This window comes from Salvelinus namaycush, chromosome 1, assembly GCF_016432855.1.
Source record: "Salvelinus namaycush isolate Seneca chromosome 1, SaNama_1.0, whole genome shotgun sequence".
Lineage (NCBI taxonomy): Eukaryota > Metazoa > Chordata > Actinopteri > Salmoniformes > Salmonidae > Salvelinus > Salvelinus namaycush.
This window is the reverse complement of record NC_052307.1, coordinates 81,195,112-81,212,055: the sequence shown is the minus strand read 5'-3', so window position 1 is coordinate 81,212,055 and position 16,944 is coordinate 81,195,112. Positions and strand designations below refer to the sequence as shown.

General features: G+C 42.0%; 1 protein-coding gene across 3 annotated transcripts in view; it reads left to right on the top strand.

Moving 5' to 3' along the window:
- The window catches only part of coro2ba (coronin, actin binding protein, 2Ba), an 87,127-nt gene extending 70,632 nt beyond the window's left edge, over positions 1 to 16,495 (top strand). For 2 of the 3 annotated variants that reach the window (XM_038996188.1, XM_038996197.1), the window contains exons 3-12: positions 3,969 to 4,085; positions 6,534 to 6,683; positions 8,214 to 8,378; positions 9,485 to 9,601; positions 10,222 to 10,326; positions 10,673 to 10,769; positions 13,299 to 13,411; positions 13,674 to 13,764; positions 14,038 to 14,177; positions 15,158 to 16,495. In XM_038996188.1, the coding sequence (XP_038852116.1) occupies positions 3,969 to 4,085; positions 6,534 to 6,683; positions 8,214 to 8,378; positions 9,485 to 9,601; positions 10,222 to 10,326; positions 10,673 to 10,769; positions 13,299 to 13,411; positions 13,674 to 13,764; positions 14,038 to 14,177; positions 15,158 to 15,298 (1,236 nt within the window). In that variant the 3' untranslated portion in view covers positions 15,299 to 16,495. Of the gene's footprint in view, positions 1 to 3,968; positions 4,086 to 6,533; positions 6,684 to 8,213; positions 8,379 to 9,484; positions 9,602 to 10,221; positions 10,327 to 10,672; positions 10,770 to 13,298; positions 13,412 to 13,673; positions 13,765 to 14,037; positions 14,207 to 15,157 lie in introns of all 3 variants that reach the window. The other variant, XM_038996205.1, reaches the window with a different exon arrangement.
- The last annotated feature ends 449 nt before the right edge of the window (positions 16,496 to 16,944 follow it).

The window sequence follows — 16,944 nt, the reverse complement described above, 5'->3', positions numbered from 1 at the left end:
CAGCCCGCTTGGAGTTTGCCAAAAGGCTCTCAGACCATGAGAAACAAGATTCTCTGGTCTGCTAAAACCAAGATTGAACTCTTTGACCTGAATGCCAAGCGTCACGTCTCGAGGAAACCTGGCACCATCCCTACGGTGAAGCATGGTGGTGGCAGCATCATACTCTTGGGATGTTTTTCGGTGGCATGGACTGGGAGACTAGTCGGCATTGAGGGAAAGATGAACGGAGCAACGTACAGAGAGATCCTTGATGAAAACTTGCTCCAAAGCGCTCAGGACCTCAGACTGTGGTGAAGGTTCACCTTCCAACAGGACAACGACCCTAAGCACACAGCCAAGACAACGCAGGTGTGGCTTCGAGACAAGGCTCTGAATGTCCTTGATTGGCCCAGCCAGAGCCTGGACTTGAACTCGATCGAACATCTCTGGAGAGACCTGAAAATAGCTGTGCAGCGACGCTCCCCATCCAACCTGACAGAGTTTGAGAGGATCTGCAGAGAAGAATGGCAGAAACTCCCCAAATACAGGTGTGCCAAGCTTGTAGCATCATACCCAAGAAGACTCAAAGCTGTAATCACTGCCAAAGGTGCTTCAACAAAGTACTGTGTAAAGGGTCTGAATACTTATGTAAATGTCATATTTAATTTTATTTTTATTTTATACATTTGCAAAAATTTCTAAAAAACAGGTTTTGCTATGTCATTATGGGGTATTGTGTGTAGATTGATGAGGGGAAAATTATTTAATCAATTTTAGAATAAGGCAGTAATGTAAGAAAATATGGAAAAAGTCAAGGGGTCTGAATACTTTCCGAATGCACTGTATTTATAAATATAAAAATGCATGCACGCTCACACGCGCACACACACACACACACACACACACACACACACACACACACACACACACACACACACACACACACACACACACACACACACACACACACACACACACACACACACACACACACACACACACACACAGCCAGTTCCACTCAGGCATGGCCTGAAGCTCTCAGCCATATGTCTCTGAGAAAATAAGAAGGAGGTCAGTGGATTGAAGTAACATCAAACATTCATGACATCATGACCAACATTGAGAGGTCTCAGCCATGATCCATCCAAGTCTGCTAATCCAGCGCCTCACTGTGGCCATAGAGGCACATTGCAATAACAAATCCTTTGGTTGTCCCTGGTTCTTAAACAAAGGAAATGAGGTTATTTCTTCCATGTGTATTTCTCTGCTGCATTGTGTTTTTGTTGAGTGTGGACTTTAACAGCCAAGTGTTGAGTTTGTTTGGTAATTGAAGGATCAGCAGGGATAACATTGTTACAGTGTCAGTACACTTTCATCGTGTTTTATTAGCACCCCAACGGTTCAGTTACACAAAGTCAACATTTCTCTGTAAGGGTGAACGTTTTAAAGAGACGTTATTTGACCGGGGTCATCAAATTATCCAATCAATTTTGTAGGGTTGTGTTAACTGTTTACATGGCTAGTGTTACTCAGTGGTGTCCTCTAACCTTGACATATGTAGGGTTGTATTAACTGTTTACATGGCTAGTGTTACTCAGTGGTGTCCTCTGACCTTGACATATGTAGGGTTGTATTAACTGTTTACATGGCTAGTGTTACTCAGTGGTGTCCTCTGACCTTGACATATGTAGGGTTGTGTTAACTGTTTACATGGCTAGTGTTACTCAGTGGTGTCCTCTAACCTTGACATATGTAGGGTTGTGTTAACTGTTTACATGGCTAGTGTTACTCAGTGGTGTTCTCTAACCTTGACATATGTAGGGTTGTGTTAACTGTTTACATGGCTAGTGTTACTCAGTGGTGTTCTCTAACCTTGACATATGTAGGGTTGTGTTAACTGTTTACATGGCTAGTGTTACTCAGTGGTGTTCTCTAACCTTGACATATGTAGGGTTGTGTTAACTGTTTACATGGCTAGTGTTACTCAGTGGTGTTCTCTAACCTTGACATATGTAGGGTTGTGTTAACTGTTTACATGGCTAGTGTTGCTCAGTGGTGTTCTCTAACCTTGACATATGTAGGGTTGTGTTAACTGTTTACATGGCTAGTGTTACTCAGTGGTGTTCTCTAACCTTGACATATGTAGGGTTGTGTTAACTGTTTACATGGCTAGTGTTACTCAGTGGTGTCCTCTAACCTTGACATATGTAGGGTTGTGTTAACTGTTTACATGGCTAGTGTTACTCAGTGGTGTCCTCTAACCTTGACATATGTAGGGTTGTGTTAACTGTTTACATGGCTAGTGTTACTCAGTGGTGTTCTCTAACCTTGACATATGTAGGGTTGTGTTAACTGTTTACATGGCTAGTGTTACTCAGTGGTGTTCTCTAACCTTGACATATGTAGGGTTGTGTTAACTGTTTACATGGCTAGTGTTACTCAGTGGTGTCCTCTGACCTTGACATATGTAGGGTTGTGTTAACTGTTTACATGGCTAGTGTTACTCAGTGGTGTCCTCTGACCTTGACATATGTAGGGTTGTATTAACTGTTTACATGGCTAGTGTTACTCAGTGGTGTCCTCTGACCTTGACATATGTAGGGTTGTATTAACTGTTTACATGGCTAGTGTTACTCAGTGGTGTCCTCTGACCTTGACATATGTAGGGTTGTGTTAACTGTTTACATGGCTAGTGTTACTCAGTGGTGTCCTCTAACCTTGACATATGTAGGGTTGTGTTAACTGTTTACATGGCTAGTGTTACTCAGTGGTGTTCTCTAACCTTGACATATGTAGGGTTGTGTTAACTGTTTACATGGCTAGTGTTACTCAGTGGTGTTCTCTAACCTTGACATATGTAGGGTTGTGTTAACTGTTTACATGGCTAGTGTTACTCAGTGGTGTTCTCTAACCTTGACATATGTAGGGTTGTGTTAACTGTTTACATGGCTAGTGTTACTCAGTGGTGTTCTCTAACCTTGACATATGTAGGGTTGTGTTAACTGTTTACATGGCTAGTGTTACTCAGTGGTGTTCTCTAACCTTGACATATGTAGGGTTGTGTTAACTGTTTACATGGCTAGTGTTACTCAGTGGTGTCCTCTAACCTTGACATATGTAGGGTTGTGTTAACTGTTTACATGGCTAGTGTTACTCAGTGGTGTCCTCTAACCTTGACATATGTAGGGTTGTGTTAACTGTTTACATGGCTAGTGTTACTCAGTGGTGTTCTCTAACCTTGACATATGTAGGGTTGTATTAACTGTTTACATGGCTAGTGTTACTCAGTGGTGTTCTCTAACCTTGACATATGTAGGGTTGTGTTAACTGTTTACATGGCTAGTGTTACTCAGTGGTGTTCTCTAACCTTGACATATGTAGGGTTGTGTTAACTGTTTACATGGCTAGTGTTACTCAGTGGTGTTCTCTAACCTTGACATATGTAGGGTTGTGTTAACTGTTTACATGGCTAGTGTTACTCAGTGGTGTTCTCTAACCTTGACATATGTAGGGTTGTGTTAACTGTTTACATGGCTAGTGTTACTCAGTGGTGTCCTCTGACCTTGACATATGTAGGGTTGTGTTAACTGTTTACATGGCTAGTGTTACTCAATGTTTCCCTCTGAGAGCTCCCGAGTGGCGCAGCGGTCTAAGGCACTGCATCTCATTGCAAGAGGTGTCACTACAGCCCCTGGTTCAATTCCAGGCTCTATCACAACTGGCTGTGATTGGGAGTCACATAGGGTGGTGCACAATTGGCCCAGTGTCGTCTTGGTTTGGCCAGGGTAGGCTGTCATTGTAAATAAGGATTTGTTCTTAACTGACTTGCCTAGTTAAATAAAGGTATACAAATATTTACCTTGACATATGGCCTATATGTGTGATGTCATCATTTGGAAAATACATAGTCATGTACATATCAGTAATGGTGATAGAGCCATCTGTTCTTTCCTCAATATATGATCAGTATGTTTGTTCTTTTGTTTCAGGCCGGCCGCATCGACCCCCACCACCCCAAAGTGTGTGGCCACCAAGGCAATGTCCTGGACATCAAATGGAATCCCTTCTTTGAAAACATCATAGCTTCCTGCTCTGAAGATTCCTCTGTAAGTGCACACATACACACACAGTAAACTGCTGTTTCTGCTGACTCATTGACTGTGCAGCTACAGTTGAAGTTGGAAGTTAACATACACCTTAGCCAAATACATTTACACTCTGTTTTTCACAATTCCTGACATTTAATCCTAGTAAAAATTCTGAGGTCAGTTAGGATCACCACTTTATTTTAAGAATGTGAAATGTCAGAATAATAGTAGAGAGAATGATTTATTTAGGCTTTTATTTCTTTCATCACATTCCCAGTGGGTCAGAAGTTTACATACACTCAGTTAGTATTTGGTAGCACTGCCTTTAAATTGTTTAACTTGGGTCAAACGTTTTGGGTAGCCTTCCACAAGCTTCCACAATAGGTTGGGTGAATTTTGGCCCATTCCTCCTGACAGAGCTGGTGTAACTGAGTCAGATTTGTATGCCTCCTTGCTCTCACATGCTTTTTCAGTTCTGCCGACAAATTTTCTATGGGATTGAGATCAGGGCTTTGTGATGGACACTCCAGAACCTTGACTTTGTTGTCCTGAAGCCATTTTGCCACAACTTTGTTAGTATGCTTGGGGCCATTGTCCATTTGGAAGACCCATTTGTGACAAAGCTTTAACTTCCTGACTGATGTCTTGAGATGTTGCTTCAATATATCCACATAATTTTTCTTTCTCATGATGCCATCTATTTTGTGAAGTGCACCAGTCCCTCCTGCAGCAAAGCACACCCACAACATGATGCTGCCACCCCCCATGCTTCAAGGTTGGGATGCTGTTCTTTGACTTGCAAGCCTCCCCCTTTTTCCTCCAAACATAACGATGGCCAAACAGTTCTATTTTTGTTTCATCAGACCAGAAGACATTTCTCCAAAAAGTACAATCTTTGTCCCCATGTGCAGTTGCAAACTGTAGTCTGGCTTTTTTTATGGCGGTTTTAGAGCAGTGGCTTCTTCCTTGCTGAGCGGCCTTTCAGGTTATGTCGATATAGGACTCGTTTTACTATGGATATAAATACTTTTGTACCTGTTTCCTCCAGCCACTTCACAAGGTCCTTTGCTGTTATTCTGGGATTGATTTCCACTTTTTGCAGCAAAGTATGTTCATCTCTAGGAGACAGAACGTGTCTCCTTCTTGAGCGGTATGACAGCTGCGTGGTCCCATGGTGTTTATACTTACGTACTATTGTTTGTACAGATGAACATGGTACCTTCAGGCGTTTGGAAATTGCTCCCAAGGATGAACCAGACTTGTGGAGGTCTACAATTTTTTTTCTGAAGTCTTGGTTGATTTATTTTGATTTTCCCATGATGTCAAGCAAAGAGGCACTGAGTTTGAAGGTAGGCCTTGAAATACATCCACAGGTACACCTCCAATTGACTCAAATGAGGTCAATTAGCCTATCAGAAGCGTCTAAAGCCATGACATAATTTTCTGGAATTTTCCAAGCTGTTTAAAGGCACAGTCAACTTAGTGTATGTAAACTTCTGACCCACTGGAATTGTGATACAGTGAATTATAAGTGAAATTATCTGTCTATAAACAATTATTGGAAAATGACTTGTGTCATGCACAAAGTAGATGTCCTAATCGATTTGCCAAAACTATAGTTTATTAACAAGAAATATGTGGAGTGGTTGAAAAACTAGTTTTAATGGCTCCAACCTAAGTCTATGTAAACTCCCGACTTCAACTGTATGTTAGTTCTGCGTCCCGTAGTACTTTCACTTATTATAGGATAATCTCCTCAGTACAACACAGAGCTCCATTACTGAGCTCCCTCACAGAGTTACATCACAGAGCTACCTCACCGAGCTCCCTCACTGAGCTCCATCACCGAGCTCCCTCACAGAGCTCCGTCACAGAGCTCCATCACAGAGCTCTATCACAGAGCTCCATCACAGAGCTCCCTCACAGAGCTCCCTCACAGAGCTCCCTCACAGAGCTACATCACAGAGCTACATCACAGAGCTCCCTCACAGAGCTCCCTCACAGAGCTACATAACAGAGCTCCCTCACAGAGCTCTATTACAGATTATATGGTCTATTTTCCATCAAGTATACAGCAGCTCGCTATGCTGACATCTTCAATACACACATACAAACTGTCAATCTGATCACAAATAGGATCATGATTACATTGGAGAGACGAGTGTATGACTGGCTAAAGTATCAAAGGCTTAAACGTTAGGTTGACATTGAAGTATCAAAGGTACTCTAACAAAGAATGAAACAGTAATTCAAATGAATTTTGTGAATTTGTTTACTAAAGATTAGATATATGCTAATTGTGTTTGTGTGTGTTCATGTGTACGTGTGTGTGTATGTCTGTGTGTCTGTCTGTGTGTGTGTGTGTGTGTGTGTGTGTGTGTGTGTGTGTGTGTGTGTGTGTGTGTGTGTGTGTGTGTGTGTGTGTGTGTGTGTGTGTGTGTGTGTGTGTGTGCGTGTGTGTGCCAGGTACGAGTATGGGAGATCCCAGAGGGAGGGCTGAGGCGGAATATGACAGAGGCCATGATGGAGCTGTATGGACACAGCAGGCGTGTGGGCCTCATCGAGTGGCACCCCACCAGCAGTGGAATCCTCTTCAGTGCTGGCTATGACTATAAGGTATCATCACAGATCACTGGCTATGACTATAAGGTATCATCACAGATCACTGGCTATGACTATAAGGTATCATCACAGATCACTGGCTATGACTATAAGGTATCACCACAGATCACTGGCTATGACTATAAGGTATCACCACAGATCACTGGCTATGACTATAAGGTATCATCACAGATCACTGGCTATGACTATACGGTATCATCACAGATCACTGGCTATGACTATAAGGTATCATCACAGATCACTGGCTATGACTATAAGGTATCACCACAGATCACTGGCTATGACTATAAGGTATCATCACAGATCACTGGCTATGACTATAAGGTATCATCACAGATCACTGGCTATGACTATAAGGTATCACCACAGATCACTGGCTATGACTATAAGGTATCACCACAGATCACTGGCTATGACTATAAGGTATCATCACAGATCACTGGCTATGACTATAAGGTATCATCACAGATCACTGGCTATGACTATAAGGTATCATCACAGATCACTGGCTATGACTATAAGGTATCATCACAGATCACTGGCTATGACTATAAGGTATCATCACAGATCACTGGCTATGACTATAAGGTATCACCACAGATCACTGGCTATGACTATAAGGTATCACCACAGATCACTGGCTATGACTATAAGGTATCATCACAGATCACTGGCTATGACTATACGGTATCATCACAGATCACTGGCTATGACTATAAGGTATCATCACAGATCACTGGCTATGACTATAAGGTATCACCACAGATCACTGGCTATGACTATAGGGTATCATCACAGATCACTGGCTACGACTGTAAGGTATCATCACAGATCACTGGCTACGACTGTAAGGTATCATCACAGATCACTGGCTATGACAATAAGGTATCATCACAGATCACTGGCTACGACTGTAAGGTATCATCACAGATCACTGGCTATGACTATAAGGTATCATCACAGATCACTGGCTATGACTGTAAGGTATCATCACAGATCACTGGCTATGACTGTAAGGTATCATCACAGATCACTGGCTACGACTATAAGGTATCATCACAGATCACTGGCTACGACTGTAAGGTATCATCACAGATCACTGGCTACGACTGTAAGGTATCATCACAGATCACTGGCTACGACTGTAAGGTATCATCACAGATCACTGGCTACGACTATAAGGTATCATCACAGATCACTGGCTATGACTATAAGGTATCATCACAGATCACTGGCTACGACTGTAAGGTATCATCACAGATCACTGGCTACGACTGTAAGGTATCATCACAGATCACTGGCTACGACTGTAAGGTATACACAACAGGGTCATATTCATTAGTTCACATCATAGCACAACATAACAAAACTATTTGTAATAGTACAAACTAAAAGAAAATGTGTTTTTATTGGAGTTCAGGGGAAGTCTTTCCCCATTTCACTCCCTTTTCTTCAAAGATCAGATATGATCTAAGATAAGATCAGAACTGACAGTTGATATGATTCCCTGTCCGTCCCATCCAGATCCTGATCTGGAACCTGGAGATAGGTGAGCCGGTGAAGATGATCGACTGTCACTCTGACGTCATCGTGTGTATGTCCTTCAACACAGACGGCAGCCTGCTGGCCACCAGCTGTAAAGACAGGAAGCTGCGTGTCATCGAGCCGCGCTCCGGGAGAGTCTTACAGGTCAGTCTTACAGCAAGCAGAGAATTTTTCACTATTTGCCTCCTTCACAGAGACAAGGTTTCACTATTTACCTCCTTCACAGAGACAAGGTTTCACTATTTACCTCCTTCACAGAGACAAGGTTTCACTATTTGCCTCCTTCACAGAGACAAGGTTTCACTATTTACCTCCTTTACAGAGACAAGGTTTCACTATTTACCTCCTTCACAGAGACAAGGTTTCACTATTTACCTCCTTCACAGAAACAAGGTTTCACTATCACAGAGACAAGGTTTCACTATTTACCTCCTTCACAGAGACAAGGTTTCACTATTTACCTCCTTCACAGAGACAAGGTTTTACTATTTACCTCCTTCACAGAGACAAGGTTTCATTATTTTTCTCCTTCACAGAGACAAGGTTTCACTATTTACTTCCTTTACAGAGAAAGTTTCACTATTTGCCTCCTTCACAGAGACAAGGTTTCACTATTTACCTCCTTCACAGAGACAAGGTTTCACTATTTACCTCCTTCACAGAGACAAGGTTTCACTATTTACCTCCTTCACAGAGACAAGGTTTCACTATTTACCTCCTTTACAGAGTACATATAAAAAAGTGAATATAATGCCCCATTGAGGTAGAGTATCTGTGTGATTGTTCCCAACATTTAGAGTGAATATAATGCCCCATTACAGTAGAGTCTCTGTGTGTTTGTTCCCCACATTTAGTGTGAATATAATACCCCATTACAGTAGAGTCTCTGTGTGTTTGTTCCCCACATTTAGAGTGAATATAATGCCCCATTACAGTAGAGTCTCTGTGTGATTGTTCCCCACATTTAGAGTGAATATAATGCCCCATTACAGTAGAGTCTCTGTGTGATTGTTCCCCACATTTAGAGTGAATATAATGCCCCATTACAGTAGAGTCTCTGTGTGATTGTTCCCCACATTTAGAGTGAATATAATGCCCCATTACAGTAGAGTATCTGTGTGATTGTTCCCCACATTTAGAGTGAATATAATGCCCCATTACAGTAGAGTCTCTGTGTGTTTGTTCCCCACATTTAGAGTGAATATAATGCCCCATTACAGTAGAGTCTCTGTGTGATTGTTCCCCACCAGCACGCCAGCTGTAAGAACCACAGGGTGAACAGAGTGGTGTTTCTGGGCAACATGAAGAGGCTGCTGACGACAGGTGTGTCCCGGTGGAACACCAGACAGATTGCACTGTGGGATCAGGTGAGGCAGCCGGGGACCCCCTGCTGGGATGTGGGGCTGTATGTGTCCCCTTGGGTGTGTGTGTGTGTGTGTGTGTGTGTGTGTGTGTGTGTGTGTGTGTGTGTGTGTGTGTGTGTGTGTGTGTGTGTGTGTGTGTGTGTGTGTGTGTGTGTGTGTGTGTGTGTGTGCGTACATGCATGCGTGTGTGTGTGTGTATGTGTGCAACTGCACTTGTGTGTATATCCTCAATTAAGGATTGTGTGTGCTCAAGTGTGTGTGTTCAGGAACAATGTCTGATCCCGGTGTGTGTGTGTGTGTGTGTGTGTGTGTGTGTGTGTGTGTGTGTGTGTGTGTGTGTGTGTGTGTGTGTGTGTGTGTGTGTGTGTGTGTGTGTGTGTGTGTGTGCGTACATGCGTGCGTGTGTGTGTATGTGTGCAACTGCACTTGTGTGTATATCCTCAATTAAGGATTGTGTGTGTCCTCAAGTGTGTGTGTTCAGGAACAATGTCTGATCCCTGTGTGTGTGTGTGTGTGTGTGTGTGTGTGTGTGTGTGTGTGTGTGTGTGTGTGTGTGTGTGTGTGTGTGTGTGTGTGTGTGTGTGTGTGTGTGTGTGTGTGTGTGTGTGTGTGTTGTCCCACAGGAGGACCTGTCTATGCCCATGGTAGAAGAGGAGATAGACGGTCTCTCAGGGCTGCTGTTTCCTTTCTATGATGCAGACACACACATGCTGTACCTGGCAGGAAAGGTGAGCACTACCCCTTACACAACACAATGAACAGTGTGAACATCAGTGTGGACTCATGTAGTGGATCTTTTTTTAAAGACAAATTAGTCATTTGATTGGTTTAGGTAGATGTGAGACGTCATTTGATTGGTTTAAGTAGATGTGAGACCATAGTGTATCCAAAACGTTAACTCGTTAACCAAAAAGATTCTTAAATAGTATTTTACATTCCCTGATTCAATGATGGTATTCCCTTTCTGTTTCACCAACAACCCCTGTCAGTAACAGTGAAGGTAAAACATATATGTAAATGTATAGGAAGACATCTGGGTCAGATAGCAAACAAATACATCCATTCCATTCACAGGGCGATGGCAACATCCGTTACTATGAGATCACCACAGAGAAGCCCTACCTGCAGTATCTCATGGAGTTCCGCTCCCCTGCCCCACAGAAAGGTCTTGGTAAGTGACAGACTCACCGGGGGCCGACCCTTACAGACAGAGACCCAAACGGGTTTGGGTTTGTTTGCTCAGCCACATCTTAGCTTTCATTCAGTAATGTTGTTGCTCTTTTTCTGAGTGAAAAATAATGTTTGAAAAATCTATGGAAATGTCATCAATGATTTTAAAAGTCATGTTATACAGTAACATCACTATGGTGATATCTAAGGTAATGTTATACAGTAGCAGGACTATGGTGATGTCTAAGGTAATGTTATACAGTAACATCACTATGGTGATGTCTAAGATAATGTTATACAGTAGCAGGACAATGGTAATGTCTAAGGTAATGTTATACAGTAGCAGGACAATGGTGATATCTAAGGTAATGGTATACAGTAGCAGGACTATGGTGATGTCTAAGGTAATGTTATACAGTAGCAGGACAATGGTGATGTCTAAGGTAATGTTATACAGTAACATCACTATGGTGATGTCTAAGGTAATGTTATACAGTAGCAGGACAATGGTGATGTCTAAGGTAATGTTATACAGTAGCAGGACAATGGTGATGTCTAAGGTAATGTTATACAGTAGCAAAACAATGGTAATGTCTAAGGTAATGTTATACAGTAACAGGACAATGGTGATGTCTAAGGTAATGTTATACAGTAGCAGGACAATGGTAATGTCTAAGGTAATGTTATACAGTAACATCACTATGGTGATGTCTACGGTAATGTTATACAGTAACATCACTATTGTAATATCTAAGGTAATGTTATACAGTAGCAGGACAATGGTAATGTCTAAGGTAATGTTATACAGTAACATCACTATGGTGATGTCTAAGGTAATGTTATACAGTAGCAGGACTATGTTGATATCTAAGGTAATGTTATACATAAGCAGGACTATGGTGATGTCTAAGGTAATGGTATACAGTAGCAGGACAATGGTGATATCTAAGGTAATGTTATACATAAGCAGGACTATGGTGATGTCTAAGGTAATGTTATACAGTAGCAGGACAATGGTGATGTCTAAGGTAATGTTATACAGTAACATCACTATGGTAATGTCTAAGGTAATGTTATACAGTAACATCACTATGGCGATGTCTAAGGTAATGTTATACAGTAGCAGGACGATGGTAATGTCTAAGGTAATGTTATACAGTAACATCACTATGGTGATGTCTAAGGTAATGTTATACAGTAACATCACTATGGTAATGTCTAAGGTAATGTTATACAGTAGCAGGACTATGGTGATGTCTAAGGTAATGTTATACAGTAACATCACTATGGTAATGTCTAAGGTAATGTTATACAGTAGCAGGACTATGGTGATGTCTAAGGTAATGTTATACAGTAGCAGGACTATGGTGATGTCTAAGGTAATGTTATACAGTAGCAGGACTATGGTGATGTCTAAGGTAATGTTATACAGTAACATCACTATGGTGATGTCTAAGGTAATGTTATACAGTAGCAGGACTATGGTGATGTCTAAGGTAATGTTATACAGTAGCAGGACTATGGTGATGTCTAAGGTAATGTTATACAGTAACATCACTATGGTGATGTCTAAGGTAATGTTATACAGTAACATCACTATGGTGATGTCTAAGGTAATGTTATACAGTAACATCACTATGGTGATGTCTAAGGTAATGTTATACAGTAACATCACTATGGTGATGTCTAAGGTAATGTTATACAGTAGCAGGACAATGGTGATGTCTAAGGTAATGTTATACAGTAACATCACTATGGTGATGTCTAAGGTAATGTTATACAGTAACATCACTATGGTGATGTCTAAGGTAATGTTATACAGTAACATCACTATGGTGATGTCTAAGGTAATGTTATACAGTAACATCACTATGGTGATGTCTAAGGTAATGTTATACAGTAGCAGGACAATGGTGATGTCTAAGGTAATGTTATACAGTAGCAGGACTATGGTGATGTCTAAGGTAATGTTATACAGTAGCATTACTATGGGATGTCTAAGGTAATGTTATACAGTAACATCACTATGGTGATGTCTAAGGTAATGTTATACAGTAGCAGGACTATGGTGATGTCTAAGGTAATGTTATACAGTAACATCACTATGGTGATGTCTAAGGTAATGTTATACAGTAACAGGACTATGGTGATGTCTAAGGTAATGTTATACAGTAACATCACTATGGTGATGTCTAAGGTAATGTTATACAGTAGCAGGACTATGGTGATGTCTAAGGTAATGTTATACAGTAACATCACTATGGTGATGTCTAAGGTAATGTTATACAGTAGCAGGACTATGGTGATATCTAAGGTAATGTTATACAGTAGCAGGACTATGGTGATGTCTAAGGTAATGTTATACAGTAGCAGGACTATGGTGATGTCTAAGGTAATGTTATACAGTAGCAGGACTATGGTGATGTCTAAGGTAATGTTATACAGTAGCAGGACTATATTGATGTCTAAGGTAATGTTATACAGTAGCAGGACTATGGTGATGTCTAAGGTACCTCCATTCCTTCCTCAGGTGTGATGCCTAAGCATGGGCTGGACGTCACGGCCTGTGAGGTGTTTCGCTTCTACAAGCTGGTGACGCTGAAGGGGCTGATCGAGCCCATCTCCATGATAGTACCAAGGAGGGTCAGTGTCAGTGGGGATGCCCTTCTCCCTCTCACTTCATATAGCAGTGTTTCTCAATCCATTCCCGGAAAGACCTTAGGGTGTGTGCACATATTTGTTACAGCCCTGCACTAACACACCTCATTCATCTAATCCAGGGCAGTTGAATCAGATTGAATGTTGAATCAGTGCAGGGTCGGAACAAACATGTGCACCCTTGGGAAGAAACAGAGATCTTAAAGAATTGGAACATGCTCTCAATCTGTCTCTCCTGGTGTTGCAGTCAGAGACGTACCAGGAGGACATCTATCCAATGACGGCAGGGACCGAGCCTGCCCTCTCAGCCAATGACTGGTTGAGTGGTATCAACCGAGGTACCGTGCATGTGTCTTTAGTTTGAATGTTCAGTACACCTTATGCTATAGTCCTAGTAGTGGGAGAGGAAATGTTTACATCAATATATAGTGTGTGTGTAGTGTACGTAGCACATTTTCATGAAGTTTGTGTGTGTGTGTGTGTGTGTGTGTGTGTGTGTGTGTGTGTGTGTGTGTGTGTGTGTGTGTGTGTGTGTGTGTGTGTGTGTGTGTGTGTGTGTGTGTGTGTGTGTGTGTGTGTGTGTGTGTGTGTGTGTGTGTGTGTGTGTGTAGACCCAGTGTTAATGTCCCTGAAGAAGGGCTACCAGAAGCCCAACCAGCTGGTGTTCAAGGCACCGGTGAAGGAAAAGAAAGGTGTGGTGGTCAACGGCATTGACCTGCTGGAAAACGTGCCACCCAGGACAGAGAACGAGGTGTGTTCATCAGATAACTGTGGATGGAGGTATGGGTGGGTGAATGGATAAATGAAAAGAAAAGAGAGAGAAGGAAGAAGGTTGGTTGGGTGGTGGTGAGTGAGTGTATTAAACACTACTTGGAATGGGGTGCAAATGCTCAAATGACTTCCAGAGCACAATTACAAACTATGGTCTATAGCCTGTTATCTTTGTGGACCTGTTCCCTCTATTCTGTAGTTCCTGAGGATGTTCTTCAGGACGCTATGTGACCCTGATCCCTCTATTCTGTAGTTCCTGGGGATGTTCTTCAGGACGCTATGTGACCCTGATCCCTCTATTCTGTAGTTCCTGGGGATGTTCTTCAGGTTGCTATGTGACCCTGATCCCTCTATTCTGTAGTTCCTGGGGATGTTCTTCAGGACGCTATGTGACCCTGATCCCTCTATTCTGTAGTTCCTGGGGATGTTCTTCAGGACGCTATGTGACCCTGATCCCTCTATTCTGTAGTTCCTGGGGATGTTCTTCAGGACGCTATGTGACCCTGATCCCTCTATTCTGTAGTTCCTGGGGATGTTCTTCAGGACGCTATGTGACCCTGATCCCTCTGTTCTGTAGTTCCTGGGGATGTTCTTCAGGACGCTATGTGACCCTGATCCCTCTATTCTGTAGTTCCTGGGGATGTTCTTCAGGACGCTATGTGACCCTGATCCCTCTATTCTGTAGTTCCTGGGGATGTTCTTCAGGACGCTATGTGACCCTGATCCCTCTATTCTGTAGTTCCTGGGGATGTTCTTCAGGACGCTATGTGACCCTGATCCCTCTGTTCTGTAGTTCCTGGGGATGTTCTTCAGGACGCTATGTGACCCTGATCCCTCTATTCTGTAGTTCCTGGGGATGTTCTTCAGGACGCTATGTGACCCTGATCCCTCTATTCTGTAGTTCCTGGGGATGTTCTTCAGGACGCTATGTGACCCTGATCCCTCTGTTCTGTTCTGTAGCTACTGAGGATGTTCTTCAGGCAGCAGGAGGAGCTGAGAAAGCTGAAGGAGGAGCTGAACACCAAGGACGTTAAAATACGCCAGCTGGAGCTGGAACTCAACAACCTGAGGAACGTCAGCCCCATTGGAAACAATGTCTGACCTCTGATCTCTAGCTTATGGCACCACCATCACCACCATGCCACGTCCAGCATCCTCCCTCCCTTTCATTGTGTATCATTTGTACTTCCTGTTGCAATTGATAATGTAATAGCCACCGGATAATGTAAAGACTGATTATAACGTTTGTGTAACAATTTTTGTTATCGATAATGTAATCATATTGACATCACTGTTAAATCCCTCAATTGATAACATAATAACCAACTGGTAATGTAATTTATTGTTATAAGATTTTTTTAAATTCTGTTTGATTGATGTATCCTGATATCCGGTTTGGTTTCATTATGATTAGTTATTACATCATCAGTCGCAATACACCCCTCCCCCCTACTGCAGAGCACCATCAGTGTATCCCAGGGGTCCTCACACCCCACCTGCCATGTCATGCCCCTCTGAGTCCACGTGGCAAAGCCTTTGTCATCACCCAGAAATGCCACCCCCAAATCCTCCAACCTCCACCCTGCCATCACCAGAGACTACTCTGGGGAAAGAGATTGACTTCCCCCTTCTACCCCAATCCTCCCCCATGGCCTATCCACTGCAAACCAACTCACAGCAAAGCTGCAACATCTCAACCTCCCAATGGAAGAGTCTTCTACTAGTTCCAACTACTGTGGATGATGAGTTTTACAGGGACATGAATGAGGATGATGAGTTTTACAGGGACATGAATGAGGATGATGAGTTTTACAGGGACATGAATGAGGTGTATTTCAAGACAGTTTTTTTTCTTCATCTCTCCTAAGAATGTGTTGTCTGTAAAAAGCTGCAGCTCTGGCTCAGACTGGCATACAGCAACCCAAATGTAGTCTTAATGGGCAGTTTGTCTGTCGCCTCAGTCATTATCTTCAGAAGAAGTTTTGTTGGAAAATGTATTATTGTTACTATTTATTTGTTATATTTGATGTTTTTAGCTAACTCTTTATGCAGAAACATTCATCTCATGTCTTTGGGAGAAATCGTGGTCATGAAAATGATGGGTGACACACTTGTGATTGAAATATGTTTTCACCCAAATGGTGTCAATTTGTAAGTATACTCAAACAGATCCTGTATTTTCTAGATTGAATCGACACAATACTCAAATCTGGTCAATTGGAAAATTAGTCAACATGAAATTAGGTTATGTACGTAACAGTACATCAAACTGAAATATTAATACAATATTTGTCTTTATACCTTTCAGTTATGAATATTCTATTTAAGAAAGTTACCCACATTGTTAATCTGAGGTATTCCACATGATCCATTCCACTCAAGTTAAGACTCTGATACTTCCTGTAGATCAGGTTACCTATACTATACCTATACAGATTAATCATTATTTGTACCATTGTCATAATATTGTCATAATCGGTAACATACTCTGCAGGGGTTGACTGACTAAATGGATGAAACAGCAATATTACTTACACAAGGTAATTATTTACATCTTTACCCCTAACATATACCTTGTAAAGACCCCCCCTCAAATGTTATACTGTAATAGTGTGTCCTTATCCAATGAAGACGCCTAGCAAACAAATGTAGGTACAGTAGCGTGGTTGCCAGGTGTTACATTTTACTTTAGCCAACTCCTCTGGCATTCATTGTCGTGCCATATGGACATTGGAGAAGTTGCCTTA